The sequence below is a fragment of the Sphaeramia orbicularis genome, chromosome 10 (genome assembly GCF_902148855.1).
Source record: "Sphaeramia orbicularis chromosome 10, fSphaOr1.1, whole genome shotgun sequence".
NCBI classification, from domain to species: domain Eukaryota; kingdom Metazoa; phylum Chordata; class Actinopteri; order Kurtiformes; family Apogonidae; genus Sphaeramia; species Sphaeramia orbicularis.
Genome location: NC_043966.1, coordinates 33,432,834 through 33,453,763, shown reverse-complemented (window position 1 = coordinate 33,453,763; position 20,930 = coordinate 33,432,834). Strand labels below are relative to the sequence as shown.

Here is a 20,930-nt window from a genome sequence, read left to right as displayed (position 1 = left end):
ACAACCTGTTTTAATTCCTGCTTAATTTGTTACGTCTATGACTAACTATGTCACGACATTTGCACATATAAGGTCAAGACTTCTGATGAACATTTCTCAGAGTACGCCATAATTGTTTGTCAGCAGCAGTGGTTGTAGTCCATACTGGAAATATGTCCAAACTTCGAGCAGATTACCTAAAATGTTCAGTAATTTGTTGTATTATTGAACGCAAGTGGCTGAACGGGACAGAGCAGCTTGGTCAACAACCTGGAGGGGGCAGGACGTGAAGTGGTTCATTTCCATTTAACGGGCAAGCGCTCAAAACGACCTTTCTGGTGTGAGTCAGAAATAGGGTTGAAGACCTGTGGAGTTGAACTAATGAAGAATTCCGACCCAAACATAGCATGTACAGTTTATGTAAACCACAGGGAAATGTTTTAAAATGCATAATTCCATTTAAAAAAAACAAAATATCACTTCTTTAAACAATATTTAAATAGTCAGTAGACTGGGTTCAGCATGTATGAAGCCGGGTTAAGACATAAACAAATGTAAAAGTAGAACCTGTTATTCACCAAGACTTATTTTTTGCCTTTGTGTCCAAAAGGAAGAAATGGTGCATTGGAGGGTGAAACAGAGGAGGATGCAGTGGTAACAGAAGGAAGTAGAGACAGATAAGACACTTACATTTCCCATATACTCTGACAGAAGGTCCTGGAGAGCCTGGCGCACAGAATTGCATTCAGCCACAATGCGCTCCCTGCGGTCATCACGGGTGCAAGAGGAGTCAGCCATGAGGGCCGCTCCACTGATAATGCTCTCAAGACGCTCCTCAAGGGATGGACGGAAGCGCTCCTCGCTGAACGCCAGGGGGTCCACAATGATTTGTTTCTGTGAGGAACGGGTCAGACAGGAAATTACACACGGAGAAAAAATGTGAATGTCAATATTGGACACAGATTTCTTACTCTTCTTGTATGAAAAGACTAATGTGGCAGGTAAGGAGAGGGCTGATCTGACTGACTAAAACAAAAGAAACTTTAGGTGAAGAATGTGTCAAGCCACCTCTTTGTCTCTTTAAAAACTGTCCATAGTTTCACGGTAGACACATCTGTAAAAGAGGGGTTTAATCTCGGCGACTGTGAAATACTGCAGTGTTTCTGAAAAAGACAGCTTTCAAGGGACTGTAAGGGCAGATTCTGTTTAAGCTCAAAGAAATGGGTTTACAATCACAGAAAAAGGGATGCCCCAAGTTTGTGTGTAATGTCCATTTTAAAATTTTAAAGGGATAAGTAAAATGCCTGTCCTCATACAGTTGTTCTAAACAAGGAAGAGAAGGAATAATATATTAAAAAGAATACAACTATGCTGCACAATGTTGACAACAGTTGAAGAGAACCGTACCATTTTAAACAATTCATAAGGAATGCAACATGTCATTTTCTAACCAAAAGCTTTTATCCAGATGAACAAAAGCATGAAAAGAGGAACTGTAGATATTTCTTCATCTGAATTATATTTCTGAGTGAAAATCTAGTGGTTGGAAAAGGGTGAATACAGTTTTGAGAGATACTTGTCCCTGGCATTACTTAATTTAGTTTCAGTGTACTTAGCAAAATTAACCACAATTTGATTGGGTTAAGAATAAAAGAAAACTGACTCTTAACTTTAACCCATAAAGGCCCAGTTCTACTTTTGTGTCAGTTCCTAAATGAATTTTCTCTCTATTTAACCTTTCTTAAGCAATTTATCACCATTTATTATATTATCTTCTATATTTAGCATTTTTCACTGTAAATCATGTATTTTTCTATATTTAATTTCCTATCTTTAATTTTATATATTCATGAAAACTCAAAAGTCAATTCAAAGGTTATTATATCAAAACAGAGAAAACTGAAGAAAAAGTGAGTTTTTCAGCAAATATATCATTAATTGAACATAAACCAAGTGTCTCCATCCACTGTCATTGATGAAACTCCATGGGTTTTACTGGTGAATCAAAGTTGTAGAAGATGACCGTGTTTCCACATTCACTAGGGAGCCTCTGAACGTCCAAACGGGTCATATCTGATGACCATGAAAAGATGACGAACTGCATTTAACACCAATTATTTACATGTATTGATAAAATTAGTGGCTCAACAGGCATTAAACATTTTACATCAGTAGATGGTTTTGGTCCCCAATGGTGGTTTGGGTCTTTATGGGTTAAAGAACTGACATAAGAAAGAGTGTTCTGCATCCTTCTGTTACTGCACTGCCACACCCTACACTGATCCTTAAAAATGTCTTCAGTACTTCAAGTTCTTTTTCATGGCCCAGAAATAACAAAGTGTTACCAAATATTTGATCAGAAAAGGTGCCACAAAAACCTCTTCTGGCCTTGATGATATTCAGAAATCAAAGAAAACAGTGGCACGATGCCCGCAATATGGACCACAAGATCTATTACAGACAACAGATGAACCTATGAATATATAATTATGAATACAAATATATAATACCTTATGTGAAAGGATCTGATTTTATAGCCTTTGCTACCTTTCACTGGAGTGAAGTAGTGCTACAGTAGCTCATGCAGCTTTCTTTTATATCTGCAGGATGAGAGAGGCCACTTAAATGTCTGATTTCACAGGGGCAAGCCTGCTGTGAGAGGCAACTCGTTGGCATGCTGGAGAGGCAATGCAGAGGGTTAAGGTATCACCATGACGCTCATGGCAGTAAAAGAAATCCAACTTCCCCCTATGACAGTCCAACTGTGTGCTTTCGCAGATGCCTTTCAGACACAAAATATTCAACAATTCAACAGTTAGAACTGCGGTTTATTAGGCATCCATACCGTCTATCACAGCCACCTCCACCACCCTCCATTCTGTCTCTTCTGACCTCCTCTGCTTGCGTGTCATATTGCCATGGCAACAGGCACACGATAGACACACGGAGGAGGAAATGGAGAGAGAAATAGAGATTTGGGGGGGTTGACTCATTTGCTAATTTTGCTTTGCACTTGAAACTACGCATGAGAATGGTGTTACTCCGGAAAGCCTACGAAAGCTGGGGGAGGGACTTTGTATACAGCCAAAGGTAAAACGATCGGTAACACATCAGCTCAGAGAATCCTCGGCTCAACACGGTTCTACTCGTACATATCAATCATCTCACATGGCAGGGAGAGATGCTTAAAACAACTGAGCAAAAAACTATTGTTCTGTGGGTGTAAGCATATGGTCATTAGTCTATTTCTGACTACAAAAGTCCCTTTTAACTCCAGAATTAGAAAAATCTAGTGAGGGTGTCAAGCTTACTGCGCTATCAGGTAGACAAAGGCTTTCTACTCTACCAGGCTATTATTTCACTCCAAATGGAAATCTGTGTGAAAACAGGTGCCGTGGTTTTATGAACAATGCAGCACATACTAAATAATAGGGATAATAATAGGGATGGCTTCGTCGTAAAAAGCCTGCCTGTCAATGTCCAGGGAGGGTTAGTGTCAATTATAAGGGGGACCTGAGGATCTGGTAAGCTACTTCATTAGAAATAATTATGAGCATCTATTAAATGTTTGAAAAAGACAGTCTCCTGTGTTTTTTTTGCTTTAAAATACAGAAACCTTTAACACGAATACATACCAAGTGTCTCCAAAGTGCATCATAAGGTCATGATCACATAAACTATAAAAGCTACCAGTCGCATAATTAAAAACACCATTGGAGCATATGAAGTTACTGCTAAAAGAAAATCACAGCGCAAATACTGTGCATCTGCTTTTTCCGTGGTTGTCTGAATATGAACAAATCTCCTCTAAATAAGTGTTTTGCATGCTTGAAAGAAAATAGCAGTGGGGGGAAAAAGTCTAATCATCTTTGCATTTACCGCACCAGGTAGCATTAAGCTGATTAGCTGAATGTTTTATCCAGCTGTTATCTTGATGTTGTTTTCACGTCAATATTATGACTACTAGGCAATATTCCACATACTTTTTGGCTAAAAAAAATTTAAATTAAATACTATTTTATTAACTAAGGTGTTACTTGAAGCTGGATGTATCAGAGATTTAAACCACGTAGACTAAAAAAACTAGATCAAGTATTAGAATATAGGATGTTAAGCATCATAATATTATACACTTGACAACAATATATAATGTCTTTTCTGTCAATTAGTTATTCTGATGCCTGAGTCTTGTTACATCTACCAAAAAAATGCTAGTTTATCTGTCCAACTAACTGAAAAGGTTAGTAAAGTAAAAGGTCAGAAAGACAATTCCAGCAGAGAGCAAGTCAATCATACGTCCCAAAGGAGTCGAAGACATTTTTAATTACATTTTTCTTAAAGCTATAGCTGTCCAAATCTCCTTCATTTGACATAATGAGAGAAGCAAAGCTAGAAATGAAAAAGTGGTGACTCAAAAACATATTCGAGGTATCCTAAAGCAATGCCCCCAATTTGTCCACATAGCTCATCCCAAATTTAACCCCAAGTCCTTCAAGCATTGTGGTCATTTTATGATTCAGTTGGATTAATTCTTAAAACTCACCTAATCTTTGAACAGCCTTAACACTGCACTGCTTAGAACTTAAACATTTATAATCACACCTTTGGAACTTTAAACCTCACTGTTATGGGAAAAGTAAATATATTTTTAATTAACGCATGATGTTTATTGATGTGGCAGCCACCTGGATGTTTGGAAGGTCACCTGATCCATTACATTAACTGCTCCACCATTGACTTACATCAAAATTGTTAAGGGCGTAGGCGAGCTCCCCGCCCCCTGCTGGCTGGTTCAGTGCCGAGTCCTCGGTGGCAGTGGCCTGGGCAGCGTTGGAGATGCCAGACACTGCATGCTGCAGCTGCTTGTAGATCAGGTCACGGTTGGCCTTGTAGGCTGCCACGTCAGGGTGCTGCAGGCAGGCACGGGATGCTGTGTACAGCATAGGGATGTTCCTCTGGAGGACCCCACGGGCAGCAGCCATTTGGTCCTTGTGCTGCACATCTTTTAGCTCCTAGCAGGAGGGAATCAAAAAGAAAGGAGAAAGAGGTGAAAAGGGGGTTAAGAGAATGACAGGATACTTACAAGGGGTGGGAGGGTAATGTACTTTAGATTCAAAATGGGCCTGTCATGCCTTTATGGAGACACTAAGTGTGACAGAGTTTGTTCTGGATGACCCAGATTTATTTCTGTCCCCTGCGGTAACACAGCACAGTCATAATCAGGCCATTATAATATGCCTTAACAATTTAATGCATTGCTATTCAGACCTCAGCATTATATTGCAGTTACATCTTTATAGGAGGGAGAGGAAGAGATAGTGATCACTGGCATAGATTTATACCATTAAGAAAACAGCTTGCATACACAAAATGAAAGCCTCGCTTCAATATGGAACGCTCACAGGGATTTTTCCACTGCCGTCTTAAATAAGCACGAGGAGAAGAAAAAGTAGGCAACTTGTTTCAGCCTCATTACTTCCAGCATTCACCCTGGTTTAACCACATTTGTTATTCATAAAATAAGTGCAATTACAAGTACAAGTAATTTCCTCACAAAATCATAAGCGATCACTTTGGCATTTATGGAGGAGGTGAGCGAGAACAGTGGTTTTCCGATCTTGAGGTGAATTTTCAAAGTCTAAACCCATGTCTGAATCTTTTTCAATAGGACTGGCCGTAAAACGTAAGTCAAACTTGTACTGCTGTGGATGAGAAGCCATTTAAAGTCCCTGTAGTCATAAATGTGTTGTGTAAATGTCATTTCATAGAGCTGAGGCTACACACAAGTTTACACATCTCATCTGTATCTCTTTAGAACTATACAAATAAACATAAAGCATTTATGATATTGTAAGTACTATATCTGGCAAATCCCTCATGCACTTTATCATTTACAACCACGTGTAACATAATGAAAGTGTGTGTCATTTCTCATCCCAGTGAAATGGATCCTGTCGCATATACAATAAAGTTTTCGTGCTACTTTCTTGCACCCCCACCTCACTTGATTCTAAGTGTTAAAAAGAGGTTTGTTTACCATCTGAATCTAATCCTCTGGCTAAAATGCATGATGGATTCTTCTTGTGATTTTCTCAATCCCATTACTTTACTTACATTTGCCATGTGCATAGGAAATCATGTTTAGGTATGAGTGTAGAGACCATTTACAAGCAGCCAGGTGTCTGCTAACCTTCCAACCTGATTAAATCTACCACAACCCTCTGCTCTTATAATCTGACCTTGATTTTTGCTAACTGTACATTACCTGCTGTCTCTTAGCAGCCATGACGTTCAGTTTGTCCACCTCTGGCTTTAAGGCCTTATATTGGATCCCAAGGTCCTGCTCTGTTCCTGCATTGCGCACTTTCACCAGGTTGTCCTCCACCTAAGACAAGTACATGGACAATGTCACCACCACAACTATAAAAAGTAGTGTTCTTTACTGCACATTAACAAAAAAAGCACAATGCTGAAGTATAATTCATTCCATATAAACCATTAGGATGGTATTTGTCATTTAAATGATTTCCAGAGATGAAATTCACCATTTTAGTCTTTTAATTCACATATTAAACTGCCTTTTAGCAAAATTCAGTAAAATCAAGCTGATGCACATTATCTCTCCACCCAATATCCCTTTTTCTGATGCAATATGCAAGGATGGCACAGCTTCTAAGTTAATGCAATAACTTTTAAATTCCATTAATGAGGTATAAAGTAGAGGATAATTCTGTTCTCTCACCAGTTTGAGCTGCAGTAGAAGTTTATAGACATCAGACATGTCTGCCAGCACCAGCAGATGTGTGACTGCTGACAGGAGGGCTCTGGCAGCACGAACCATATTGCCCCTCTTCACAGAAGAGCAGGGGTCCTCTGCAAATTCTCCTGAAGCCTGCCTCATGGACTCACCTGAGAATTAGTAGAAACAACACATCAGCATTTACTTCCAAGAAATGACAGATATTTTATCAACTCAGAAAGTAAAGTAAAAAAAGCAGGAGTGTGTTGCAAGCTGTTGTTTTCCAAAACTGTTCATGTACAGCACAAACCTGTTAACCAAGGTAATTGTACCCAAAGTCATCATTTGACACAGAGCAGAGTGTGAAGGACAAAAGACAGAAACACTTTTTTCCTGCCAGGACAGGGTAAGCATGTGTCTGTCATAGTGAGACGGGACTCTAATATGTCCAACGGTGATTTCTGCCGATATTCTAACCCCAGACATTGACCCCCTATTAAAAAAAGGAGGTCAAAGCTACAACAAAAGATTCACTGTCTGGTTTGTCCAGCGTCATGCTTTGCCCCATACAGGACAGGCCTGCACAGCTGAGTGGGCACGCAAATAGAGTTTGTAGGCTCACATTATGAACACGACAGTAAATCTGTAAAGAGGTGACTTAAGTGGAAGCATACCAAAATGTAAAAAAAAACAAAATAAAAAAAAAAAAAAAAAAAATAGCTTTGTCTATATTGGAAAGGCAGATTGAAAGCCTACAAAATGATGAGCTCATCTTGTTGACTTTTCAGAGGCTACAAGGCTTTACAGAGACTGAACTGATACATGAATAAATATATTTCACTGATGAGGCAGACACTGGAAGACCTACCTAAACATACCTTAGCATCAGATTGGCCTCACCATTAGTTCAAATCCTAGTATATATTAAATCTATACATAGAGAAAACCTCTCTTCATATATCAGGGCAATGTGCAAATAAAAATGCTGCACTGTGCATCATTTACACTATTGAGCTGGAGACGCCTAAAGCACAACAAACTTCACCAGGATTGTGATTTGAAAGCTTGGATCTTCTCAAATACGATGCGTTTCAAGTAGGACTGCACGATTCTGGCAAATATGTGAATCACGATTCTTTTGCTTAGAATTGAGATCATGATCCTCTGGCATGACTTTTTTCACAAACTGTTTATTGCACTGCTGTCAAGGAAAATAGGTTCTTTTACCTCCGATTCGCATGTTTCATATCACTCTGCAAGCAGTCTGGTCACTTATGCAGAGTTTCCTGAGGAATTGCTCTGTTGGTGTGGCTGTGTGTGTCTGTGTGTGTGTGTGTGTGTGTGGGGGGGGGGGGGGGGGGGGGGGGGGTTGCACGCACGTGCGTTTTGGCCAATTACCCACGCGCATGTTGGTTCCGTCCTACTTATACAATGGGGTACATGGCGGTACGGTCCATGTCCCCCACAGAAGTTAAAGTGAAATTTTATGTTCATTTACCTTTTCCCATCCCTCCTGTCCTGGCCTATTATATATTATACAAATGTATAATATACGACGGTGATGATTTTTTTTTTTGTATGAAATGTTTGGTGTGGAGGCATGGATAAACCTTACCAGTGGAAACGCTGCACTTATGGTCCCGGTTGCTAAGCGATGTCAGCTGATCTGTGAAAGTTTGCAACGCAAAAAAACTTCCCAGCCGGCACAATGGAATACTTTTAATACAAAATTTTTAGAGAGGGTGAGACTTTTGATTTTTGGTTAAAGGCTGAGTTATCCTCACTGGCAAAGAAACGACAAGGAGAATAAGAACAGCAGCGCAGAAGTCAGAGAAGTGAAAATGAAAACACACTTGGATCTGGACGACAGAAAAGACAGACATGAGATTAACACCACCAAATGTGAACCTTAATTGGGCACGAGTTCAGGTGGGTGACTCACCACTACCTCTAGGGTTTTCATCCATTTCACTCTCTTTACTGCAGACGTTCCTCCGCTGTAATTCACTCTTTCTTCAGTCAACTGCAGCCAAGAGCAGCAGGCTCATGTGTTGCAAAGACACTTTACCATTGCTTGAGGGAAGAGGCGGCAGGGGTTCTGTGTTGGTGGGCATTTACTTGTAATGTAGCCCGTGAAGTAAAATTATTAAAATTCGTCTGTGTTTAGAAATGAGATCGCATACATGTGTGCATCGAGATCGCGATCTTTTAACAATTAATTGCGCAGCCCTTGTTTCAAGTCAGGATGTGCCTAAATTATACAGAACATAACTAAGTATTGCGGCACATTATTTGTGCAACAAAAGCGTAACAATGAAAAATGGGTCACAGTGTAAAGTAAATTGCATTAACCAGCTTTGTGGCTGGTGCAGAGTCAAGTAGAGTGCCTTTATTCACAGCCAACGCATCAGTGTCAGTGTCCTCTCTCTGCAAGGTAAGTAGTCTGCTTTTAGGCAGAAAGCACAGCGATTTTTAGCCGTCTTTGACCTCTTGAATATTCTTGTAATCTGTGTCAAGCAGTCATCGGATGAGACGTTTGCGGTGCGAGTGCGAGTCAGTGCACACAGGGCTGATTTTAAAACCAACCGGGCACCGCTCATCGCTCATTTTTCTCTTGACCACTCATTTTGTTCTCATCCTTGAATATTTTTCAAGCCATTTAATCCACTGAGCATATTGTCACTTGTTCTGCAGTATTTCTACTTCACATATTTAAATGCAACCAGACATCATTTGCGGTGATAACACTGCGTCCCCTTCACTGATTCTATTTAAATCTACTTGCAGTTTTTTTTCCCTAACTTACGTCATGCCATCACTTAATTCTTATTACTCTTGAATTATGCAGCTAAGAATTGTCACAATTACTTTCAAATCTCCTTTAGACACATCCTGAGACACACAAATATCCCACTTTCAATAACAATGTGTCTCATTTGTTTTTTTCTCTCATAAAGGTGCGCTGACCTCATCGAAAATACTGAATATTAAATCTCACCTTCACTCTTGTACATAGACATCAACTCTTACATATAAATTTGAGAGAAGAAACTTTCTTAAACTTCCAGCCTAACTTCTAGTGTTGAAGTGTCCACAAACTTCAATGTGCACAGCGAAGCTCATCCAAGGTATGTGGACAAAAAAGAACCATTAAGAAAGAAACCATTCCAGTTAATACATTTGTTCTTAAGCTGAATGACAACACCCTTAAGAGATGATTTATTTTAAGAGCAGCTAAACATCAATATAAGAAGTCAATACATTGTCTAGTTAAACAACTTCTAGGCTAGTGTTTATTGTAAAGACACAATTTTTTCCTTGACAAAAACCCCAGGACACATTTATCATCCTGCCACAAGTAGTACTTCAATGAACTAAGAGTGTCTGATAAGGTTATTAATGACCAGCACCGCAACACACAAAGAAGCCGTTTACACCGTACAAACATAATGTAGGAAACATTTTTGACACATCCATTTTAACATGCAGTGTCACTAATAAGTCTAAAACAAGCTCATGTTGCACCGCTGCAGGATTGACTGAACTGGAAAGAAATAGAGGCAATTGGGATTTGTAAATTAAACCATCAATAAGGAGCCATCAATAGAGGTAAACTGACAACCTGTGAGAAATTCAGATAAATGTTGCCTGCTGTGCTAACATACACCACTTCCCAATCTTTGCCAATTCCAGCATCATGCATGCCCCCTTGCAATTACAGGCCAATATGTGAGCACTTCAGCAGTTAACTATGAGATGTACAATGACAAACAACAAGCAGGTTACCCATAGGTTCCTCAAGGACTTGGACTCATTACCTCTGCCAGGAGGTATTGTGATCACTTTGCTTTGTGTGTTTGAGTGTTTGTTTGTTTGTTAGCAAAGTAACTCAAAAAGTTATGGATGGATTTTCATGAAATTTTCAGGAAATGTTGATACTGGCACAAAGAAGTATTGATTAAATTTTGGTGGTGATCGGGGGTTGGGGGGGGGGGGCATGACAGATTTGTCTTGGCAGAGGTCTGCGCTCTCCAAGTGCTTTTCTTGTTTTACACTGTTTTTGTTCATGTCAATAGCCACTTTTACTCAGAGATCCTGGAAAAAAGGTGAGATGGTGTTCCCCCCTTTTTCCACCAATGACCAATTTCCACAGCCAAACCAAAGGAGTAACAGAGGTGAGACAGGCTTGACTTTTACACAGCAGACCTGCGTTTCACAATCAAAGGGCCAGTGATATAGTGTGACGTATAACGTGCACGTCAGAAATACCCCAAGCATAGTGGTGTTGCTAAACTCTTATACCGTTCCACAAATGTTAGCATGGACAGAGTCCTCCACCCAAAGTAACAACAGCTCATGGATCTCAGCGTCTCCCCAGTTCAACAGCTTTCTGGTCGCACTGATTTGTTTGCTTACTGTACATGGCCCGCGCTCATTTTTAAATCCCCCCAGTGCAGGGGTTGCACATGCAAAATCCACATCATCATCAAAACGACACCTTGGTTGCGGAATGAGAGGTGTTCCTTTTACATAGCATTCCGGAATCATGATTCAACCTTTATAATGGCTCTGTTACTACCTCCAGAGGTGTTACAGAGCTGCAATAAAGGTGGGACCAAATAATACCACCATTTCATTTACACAGACGTCATTCTGGAATAAAGGCAAAATATTCCCACAACAGAAGTGCTGTGTAAAAGGGGCTTATGACTTATATGAGTTTTGAAATGTTTCTGATTATATATATATATATATATATATATATATATATATATATATATATATGAATCTTCACTAGCGTAACCGTTCCATTAAAGTTTACCTATCAATGACTTTCAATGTGTCCTCAATTTTCTACATTATTGCACATGGTTACTTTTTCATCATTTAACACGAGCAGTGAGGTATATCTGAACTCCCTCCTTTAGAAAATGATTTCAAAAGACTACAAAAGTCTGTAACATTACCAGCTGCATCCAATCCTATATCTCTGTAGCCCACCTCGGTACTTAAACAGTGGAAAAACAAAACATGCGTCCCTCTGCAATACATTACAAGTAGGGCTGTGAATATTACCTGCTATGCCAAGAATAATAAACAATTTATTATTATTCCATTTTTTGTCTTTAGTTTATTAATGTCAGCTATGACAGTTAATTTTAGACATGCGTACACTACTTTGAATGTTCCATCTCTACATTTCTACAAGGTTCTGCTGTTTTGCAAGTTTTTGCTATGTTGTGACCGTAAAGAATGGTTTGAACATTTTATTATGAGATTTATCATGATTATTACTGATATTGAAATTTTTTGGCCTGGTCCTCAATCAAACAGTGGAAAATGGTGTCAGAGGAGTGATGGACATTTGACATTTCTGTTTTTATGCAGGTGAATTAAAGACAGTTATTACAATTGTGCAAATATGCACAATTGCAGTTTGCTTAAATACTTATGGTAAGTTAATTATGTAACAACAGTGAAAGGCCTGGACTTATGATTCAAATGTGAGGGTTTTATTATAATGCAGCTCTCATGCACATTTGAAGGTTTTCTAGAGCCCTGAATCATGTTAAAAATAAATAAATTTAAAAAATGCTTCGTTTTATGAATTGACTGGTGCTAATGGAGGGTGGAAGTGGTTTACTTAGGGTAAACATGTAACATCACAAGCAGTTCCCTTACACTGTTTGCAATACCAGTAGACTGTAAAAGTCCAGTCTAATGCAATCAAAGAAAACAAGACATGTTGTTAAAAAAACACTGTTATGAGGCCAGTGATTCATTCGTGACTTCATTCTGTTAAATTGTTGAGCATCTGGTCTGTCAGACAGATGAGTAAAAGACTACTGCAACAACCGGGTGTGAGGCAGAGGTGCCTGTGGCTTTTTGTGGTGCCGCATCAGCAGCAACTGTCATTGTAAAATATTATATGTAATGAAATACACAGCTTCTGCAAGACCTCCTTTGGTAGGGCTGCAACTATTAGTTTTTCATTACTAACTGATTTAGCAGTTAGTCTTTCAAGCGCTTTATAAAAATATTTAAATGTTAATCAGAATTTAGTTTTAAATATAGCAATTTGATGATATAAAGGCAACATTATTACAGTGAAAAGAAAAGATGCTGTGGTTTTAAGCCTGCTAAATTGTTTAATTGCTATGGCACTAATGATTTATGTAGTCTTGTGTATTCAAACACTTTTTGTGGGTGTATAAGCAATGTGTTTCAGAGGGAAAAATTTGTATTTTCAAATGTGCATTTGACCATTTTAGTGGAACGATGCCTGGTTACAAAACAACACAAGTGACACACATTGCACTGGTGAATTTGTGAAACAGAGATCTAACACTGATTCGGACCATATCACCCCGACAGTGAGCAGAAGCGGTTTGTGCAAATGATCGACAACACAGAGATCAAACACAGTCCGCACCTTCAGGCTGTTATTCCCCCCCTGTGAACAAAATCAATAAGGCCATTTTCAGGGGGCAGATAGTGATCAGTGCTCCTTTAATAAACTCTCATCCATCTAACGCTCACCTGCGGCCCACCAAGTGCATGATGAAATGATTAAAATGTATATCACACAATGAGCCTTGCAAGCAGCGGGACAACAAAGACACAGACAGGGAGGGAAGGGCAAGATGGAGACAACAAGGACAAGAGCAGGCAGAAACAGTCTGTGGTAAGAAAAACATACTGACTATAATGATGCTTGTGATAAAAGACAGATGATTAAAATATTCAGAAAACAGCTCAACAGTGCCAAAACACTGGTAAAATTACTAATTATGCACGATAAAAAGGCAGGCCACTCCAAAATGCATTTCATATATAGTCATTCTTAATGATCACAGCAGACTTTTCTCTCCCTTTTTAAAAACAGCTGATAAGTCACAGCTGGGTGGAAAATGCTTTCTGAATCCAGGGGGGGTGGGGGTGTTAGCCTACTCAATGGCTGTATTATCAGTCTAGGCACGCTCCACTGAGCAGCTTGGCATAGCTGACAGCCAGACCCAGGCACCAGCTAACAACAGTCACTGAATTCCAGCCCAGTGGCAGCTTACCACAACTACAGTAACATTCCTGGGCACTGAGCACCGCACAGGCTATCTGCTGACATGTCATCTACCTCCCAACTACTCAGAGCTGAGCAGAGCTCAAGCAGGGGACATCTAACTCGCTGAGCATCTGGGGAGAAAAGACACAGTGACACAGATGTCGCTTCACAAGGTGATAACAGCCACCCTCGAGTCATAGCTCCCTGGTCTCAATGGTCTGCAAGTCTGTCAAAAGAAAGTCAGATATCCGAAGCAGAAAGCAATAAATGAGACTTGTAAGTGGAGTTGTAATATGATGAAACCTGCTATTGCAAGACAAATGGTAATTCCATTGGCTGGTGATTTGATGGTGGATCCCTCAGCCTTGTGGGAGGCATGAAATTGAATTGGAAATTGACTATGTATGGGTTGATTCCCACCAGGCAGGTAGATATTTTAATGTATTTGACATGTGCACAGTATACGGCCCTAGTCTCTCTATATGAGGTGACAAACCGAGGTCAGCAATTTGGTAATCAAGCTGGAACTAAAACACAACACACAAATTGTTGCATATTAACATTTCTGGTATTCATCAAGTACCAAACACATTAAGTGAATCGCATAATACCTCATCAACCTCACATCAACATGCTGCCTCTAAAAACAAGAGCCTCTTTGGATTTAACAATTCATTTTTATTTTTTCACTCACTATTGCGATCAAGATTTTTGTCACAATTCTTGGATATATTCTCCATTTCTTGTTTTATTTTTTTGAATACCCTCATCATAATGAGAAAAAATATAGTCATTACGAAAATGGAAGTCACATTAACTTCACAGAAGAAAAGAGTATCCATATGCCCAACTGTAGAAAATTGTAAACATTTCTGGCATTTTCAATGCCTTTAAAATCATGTTTATTCTCAGTTGTATAATCATCAGTGTGAGCAAGAGAAAGGCACGATCTGCCTCTCAGGATGTAAACAAAACATTTTATCTAACCCTCTGATCTAACATAACATTCTCAATAGGTGGCAACAGGAATGCTGTTAAAGGTACCTGCCTGTTAAATATGGGAGAACCTGTTATTAGGTTGCAAACAGCAGTGGCATATTATAAACCTACTTGAACATGTCAATAACTAACGATGTGTACAAGGTGGCAAGAAGGCAGCAGAACATGAGTGACCTTTTATGTGCCATGAGCCAGAAACACTGCGGTGGCACACCAAAAATGTGACATGTGTGACTAGAGCAATGGCATAGCATCAGCTACTGTCTAATCTCTGTGTCACATCCTTACCATATGGTGTGGCTTTTTTCCACCTCACTATCAACTAGAATGTTCTACTGAAGTCAAACCAAGTCTGAAGAAGAAAGTGAATTAAATCAAGTACAATTTACTTATATCGAATCAAAAGGGTTTACTAGTTGATCTGCACAATATGTGAAAACATCTGTCCTCTGACCTTCAAAAACCCTGTAATTGGGAAAGGAAGTGTTTGATTTAAGCTACAGATCTCCCTGCTAACAAACGCAAACACAGCAAAACCATTCTCATGTAAAAATGAGACTGCAGAGGGTGTGAATCAGGCGTGCATTTCAGAGACGATGAATCATCTCACCCTAACATATGGGAAAAAATACATACAGTAAATCAATTTTTGCCATGATGGTCTAATTTTTCTTCTGTACCATAAATCTTCAAATAACCATGTCCCACTGTTTGATGTTGGATGAAACATCAAACAAAACACAGACAAACATAGGTCGTGAACTCCTGAAGAGATAAGGTAATAGGTAAGACTGGCGATGATTAAGTCTGAATACCTTGTGATTATCACAACACTAAAACTCTCATTTCAATGTGATACAATAACCAACTGAAGTACCATCGCAGAGACTGACAAAATACTAGGGTAAAACCAGAAAAAGTAATGGAATAATAAATGACAGAACTTAAACCTTTCTTTTAATTAAAGAACAGGCTGATAACTTATGTGGATCAACTACTTTTGGGAGAAACTGATCTTGATAATCATCTTTTCTAAAATCTATTTTTTTGCGAAAGAAAACCTGCGAATACGCCAAGTAGCGTGGCCTCCACCGAAGAAGGCCTCCACCGAAGAAGTTTACTGACGCATTAATGCCAATTATGTATTCTTTGATAATAGATTTCCTCAAAGACAAAGCATGTTTGCTCAGGTCTTACTGCCGTTTTAACTCAAACCACCATATTGTGTCTCTCCTGTGGGGTCTGAGGAGTCCCACTCAGGATCATGGTCACAAAATAAAGTGTCAAAACAACCAACATCAACTTTCTACTTCTCTCTCTGCAACCTCTACAGTTTTAGTGTTATAGCTGCTGTTTTCTCCAAATACTCTCAGCAGAACTAGAAAAGTGAATGTTGTAAAGACAGTAAAAACACCCTCCTCTGTAGAAACTCTTGAAGAAAGTTTGCTTTTCCCAAAATAAATCACACTCATTGACTCTGTAAGGTATTTAAGGGCATAAGCATAATGTTGTAATTAGCCAAAGTTATCCATCACTGTTGCTAACCTGTTGCTCTTTGCATTCTCCTTGACTCTCCTAGTTCCTATATCTTCCACATAGGAGCTTAATGTTGTCTGTCTATGTGCCACAATTCAGTTTATACACCTTGTTTTTGTCACAGATGGTCACCAGGGCAAAACATGTACCTGCAGTGTCGTGTTCTGTCACCATGAAAGGTTCTGTGTCTGTGTCATTGGGTCCTTATGAGAGTTAAAAATGTCACACCCACTGTGTCTGTGGAAGCAAGGCAATGCATATACACACTGCCCCAGTGTCACACTTCATTGCATCTCGTAAGAAAACTATGGAGCTCTTGCTAAAACTGTTATATACAAGTACCAAAAGTAGCAAAATAGGATTTAGTACCATTTAAACAGTGGTTGGTTCAAGTATCAGTACACTGTGTAACTGGACTGTAAGAATACCGGCACTTCAGGGTGGAAACGTGGCTAAACTGAATCTCAGCAGCAAGACATGGACAATGGCGAGTTTGAAATGGATGTAAAATGTCTGCAAGCTTAATGAAAGGTCTCTATTAATGGGATGCCTGAAAATCCCAGAGCAAAAGGAAATCTATCAGATTTAAAGCATATTCTTATTTCAAGGTCTTCCACTGGACTAGATATGTATAAAGCTTATGATTTATTTATCATCCCTCCTATCTTAAGAAGAGGAGCACTCTGTACAACCTAGAGACCACACACTGTTGCAATATGTATTTTCAATATACCTTGCTTGCGGACATCTTCCACAGCAGCAGTCAGCTCATCCTTAAGGAACTGACTTTCCTTTGCAATCTTTTCTCCCTTCTCCAAGAAGTTCTGGGTGGCAGTCTCCACTGAAGCAGCTAAGACATGAGCCTTTTTGGAACGTCCTTTTTTCTTGTTAGATGGGCCTTTGTTGCTTGAGTTTACCAAAGTGGTGACCTACGGCAGAGACACAAACTAGTTTAACAAGACTGTGAGAAACAGCTACAACTGAGGTTTAAATGTACTTGGCAGTTCATTTTATTCATGTAACCACTTTCAGTTTAGGAACCAACACTACTAAATTGTATGATACCTCACCTTACATTTACCGTCATGTTAGTAAGTATGAGTTCAATATTTTGCTACCTTAGATTAAAGACTTATCTATTCTTATCAAAGCAACAAAATAAAATTTTCTATTTTACAGAGATTTTTTGTCCCACCTCTCTAAACTAACAGGCACTGTTCTACTGCTGTGAAACAAAATGTTTTACTTTTATTTACAGTACCTGGGTGACCAGAGGCTCCAGCAACCTCTCCACTGCCAGAGTGCGGATCTCAAGGCTCTTTGGATCCCACTTAAAGTTGATGTTTGCTGTGTTGATGCTTGTCATGGTGTCACAAATCCTGAGGTTAAAAAAACAGAATAAATTGGAGGAAAGGTGGAAACTAAAAATGGGTCAGCTACATTTTACTGACACACAAAGCACAACTGGAGATGTACATACAAAAACGTACAAAAACCTACATGTTTAGAGAACAGCCTTCAGAGGTTTCAGAGGTTTAATGCAAAGTAAAGCAAGAATCATGATATCCCAAATGTGTCCAAGTTGCTGTTTACCACAGTACTAACAAAAACATTGTGCAACAGTTGAACATAAAAGGATTTTGTAAGTGGCAGAAATGTTCCATGACTTACAATATGAATAGCAAAGGCAGAGAGTAGTTACATATCGACCTATTTTCGATTTCTCTTTTCAGGCAGTGACTGCTACTCCATTGATTAACTATCAAATATGGAGGAGCAGGGATAATCAGCCAGCCCTTAGGGCTGAACAGCTTCAACTAGAAAGTTGGTCAGCTGTGTTTTCAGAACAATGTAGTGGCTGGCTTTTAACCTCTATGTGTCTCCCCCTCTCCCCAATCTCTCTCTTTCTCTTCCTTTACCCTCTCTCTTTAACCCTAACTGGTCACAGCAGACAACCATCCTCCAGGAGTCAGGGTCTGCTCGAGGTTTCTGTCTGTTAAAAGGACGTTTATCCTCACCACTGTCACCAGTCACAAGTGTTTCTGGATCCTACTGGGTTCTGTAAGTTGGCTTGAGAGTCTGGTTTTGACCAGCTCTATATGTAATGTGTCATGAGATAACTTTTGTTATGATTTGGCACTATATAAATAAAATTTGATTGATTGATAGATAGATATTGTCAACAGAAAGGCAGGATCTTCCCAAAAAAAAAACAAACAAACATCTGAATGATATCCATCTAGTGTTATACTAAACTATTCTCCACTCAGAGGTTGTGATTTTGTGTTTACCTTCGTAAATTGCATTGGGATAGCTAAACTTCTTACTTTTCACAGGGCTTTTTAACTTATAAAAATCCAGCTTGGTATGGATGGATGCAGACTGTCAAACGCAGCTGCTCTTTTTTATCATGGACCAAAATGTTAAAGCACTTCTTTATTACTCTCCGCTGCAGTGTCTAGCCATGCAGATACGCCTGGTTTTACTAGCTAAGCTTTAAGATCTCAGCTGCTAAAACTTTTGCAGTCACTCTGACAGATTACAAATGAATGGAAGTGGTTGTTTGTGGTGGTCAAACCATTAAAACTGCATTTCAAAGACTCAGCATGGAATCTCATTACAGAAACAATGTCACTGTTGCTCGTGGTTATCCACACAACCAGTTTGGACCTTCTGCTTTAAATCTACTTCTACAAACAGTTTTACATTTCACAAAAAGAGGGGTAGTCTCTCTGGATTGTCCTAAGTAACTCAGACACTGAAAGTGGGTGTTAGATTAAAAACTCGAATCAAAAAACGGGCAAAACAAACCTATGCATACACCCTACAAGGGATATGGACAAAACATGTTTTAAAGATAACATATTTGGGCAGATTCAGGCAGATGGAGTCAATTGTGGTGACTCAAGGGCCGTATCCAACATTGAAACACCCCAAAATAAGCGCACAAACTCATCCATGTCAGCTAGCGCTACCTGTAACTACTCCCGGAGGTGGTGAAGGGTGGGTCCACACCTGAGACAGTGCTAGCTAACGGTGGCTGCGCAGCTAAAGTGCACCTGATACGGTTTAATAAAGTAATTACCTATAATCCTTAGTGTAAATTATGTAAACAAGAAGGCAGTTTGGACAACAAAATAAACAAAACAAAAAAATAATATTAAGTAACTTGCCAATTAGCTAGGACATATTCACCTTAGCTTACAGTGTTACCTGCTAACCTACTGTAAACTAAAGGGGAAACTGGCTAAAGCTAATGCTAGCCGACACAACAAATACTACATTAGCCTGTGTTAACACCTTCAAACATCCCGAAGTGAGGTTTTACTCGGACCGAATCCTCTACAATAACAACTAAAACCGACAGTTAAATATAAAAGAGCGAAACAATATTAACTTACCGAAACTGAGTCACAAAAAACTTGCGTTAAAAGTTCAAAATGGAGGAATGAGAAGTACGGAATTCCAAGCCTCAAAACTTTTCCACCCTTTTCCTTCCTTCGCTGTTTCCGCAGCTTGTTCTCCGAAATGTATCCAAAGATAGAATACTGAGTAAAAATATAGAAATCCACTCAGTCAAAACACAAGCGGATTAAACTTCAACTGGTAGTTACTCATAAAGTTTCGGTTAAGACTGTTTCGGTGTCGCAGTGTATTGCCCAACAATGGATGATGAGGCGGAGGGGGGGGGGGGGCTGGGGCGGTGACCGAGTTCCTGAACTTCCTGGCAGGGAGGGAGGGCGACCACAGGCCGCTCTGTGACCGCACAGCCGGGAGGTGTTCTGGGCGTGGCGCTCCCTGTCTGCGCCCATATATGGACTAATTACTGCTTCCATGGAAAGAGCGTAGGACCAGGCCGAAGAGAGAGAGAGCAACTTTAACCCCGAAATTCAGTGTATGGAGAAGGAGCAGCACAGGGAGGGTGATTAACCCTTTCATGCATAGTGGTCACTATAGTGGACAGATATTCTACAGCTGTTCTCTTGTATATTCATGGGTTTTGTTGTTTTAGTTCCATATCAACCAACACAGTGGACACTTATGCCTCATCTCATAAACTGCAATTCATACCATTATTGTAACTTTGCTGTTCTTGATTGGTTCTTGAGTGGAAATCAGTTGTTAATATTTATTTTTTTGCATGTTATCTCCACGAAGTGAGTAATAAGTAGAATTAGAATATTATTAGATTAGATTAGATAAGCTTTATTACAGACTCATGGTCCACATTAAAAAGGAAAGAGAGAAATACAGATACAATTTAAAAAAAAACAAAACAAAAACCTCTATACTTTCAAGAGGCAGTCATACCAGTGTTTCCAGAACAGAGATGTGTAACGTACAGCACTATATGCAAGATTTGTCAGCAATAAAATTACAGTATTTTCCGAGTGATTCAGGCGACACATAAATTTAAACATCAATATGTTAAAATGTGAGAAAACATCAGATTAGCTGCATTAAACATGGTTTCATTTCACTGTTTTCATATCACTTTATGATATTGGGTTTTAAATACATGTTTCTTTGCTTCAAGAATAAAATTCACGGTGTAGCTGAGTGGACATTTTTGTAACTCCATGAAAAACAGGTTGATTTAAAAAAAAAAAAAAAAAA

General features: G+C 39.3%; 1 protein-coding gene across 1 annotated transcript in view; it reads right to left on the bottom strand.

The window, feature by feature from the left end:
- The window catches only part of ctnna1 (catenin (cadherin-associated protein), alpha 1), a 78,341-nt gene extending 58,348 nt beyond the window's left edge, over positions 1–19,993 (bottom strand). Inside the window, 7 exon segments of the mRNA XM_030145000.1 lie at positions 670–873; positions 4,722–4,991; positions 6,245–6,364; positions 6,722–6,888; positions 17,047–17,242; positions 17,575–17,692; positions 19,715–19,993. Of these exon segments, the coding sequence (XP_030000860.1) occupies positions 670–873; positions 4,722–4,991; positions 6,245–6,364; positions 6,722–6,888; positions 17,047–17,242; positions 17,575–17,679 (1,062 nt within the window). The 5' untranslated portion in view covers positions 17,680–17,692; positions 19,715–19,993.
- Between the last annotated feature and the right edge of the window lie 937 nt (positions 19,994–20,930).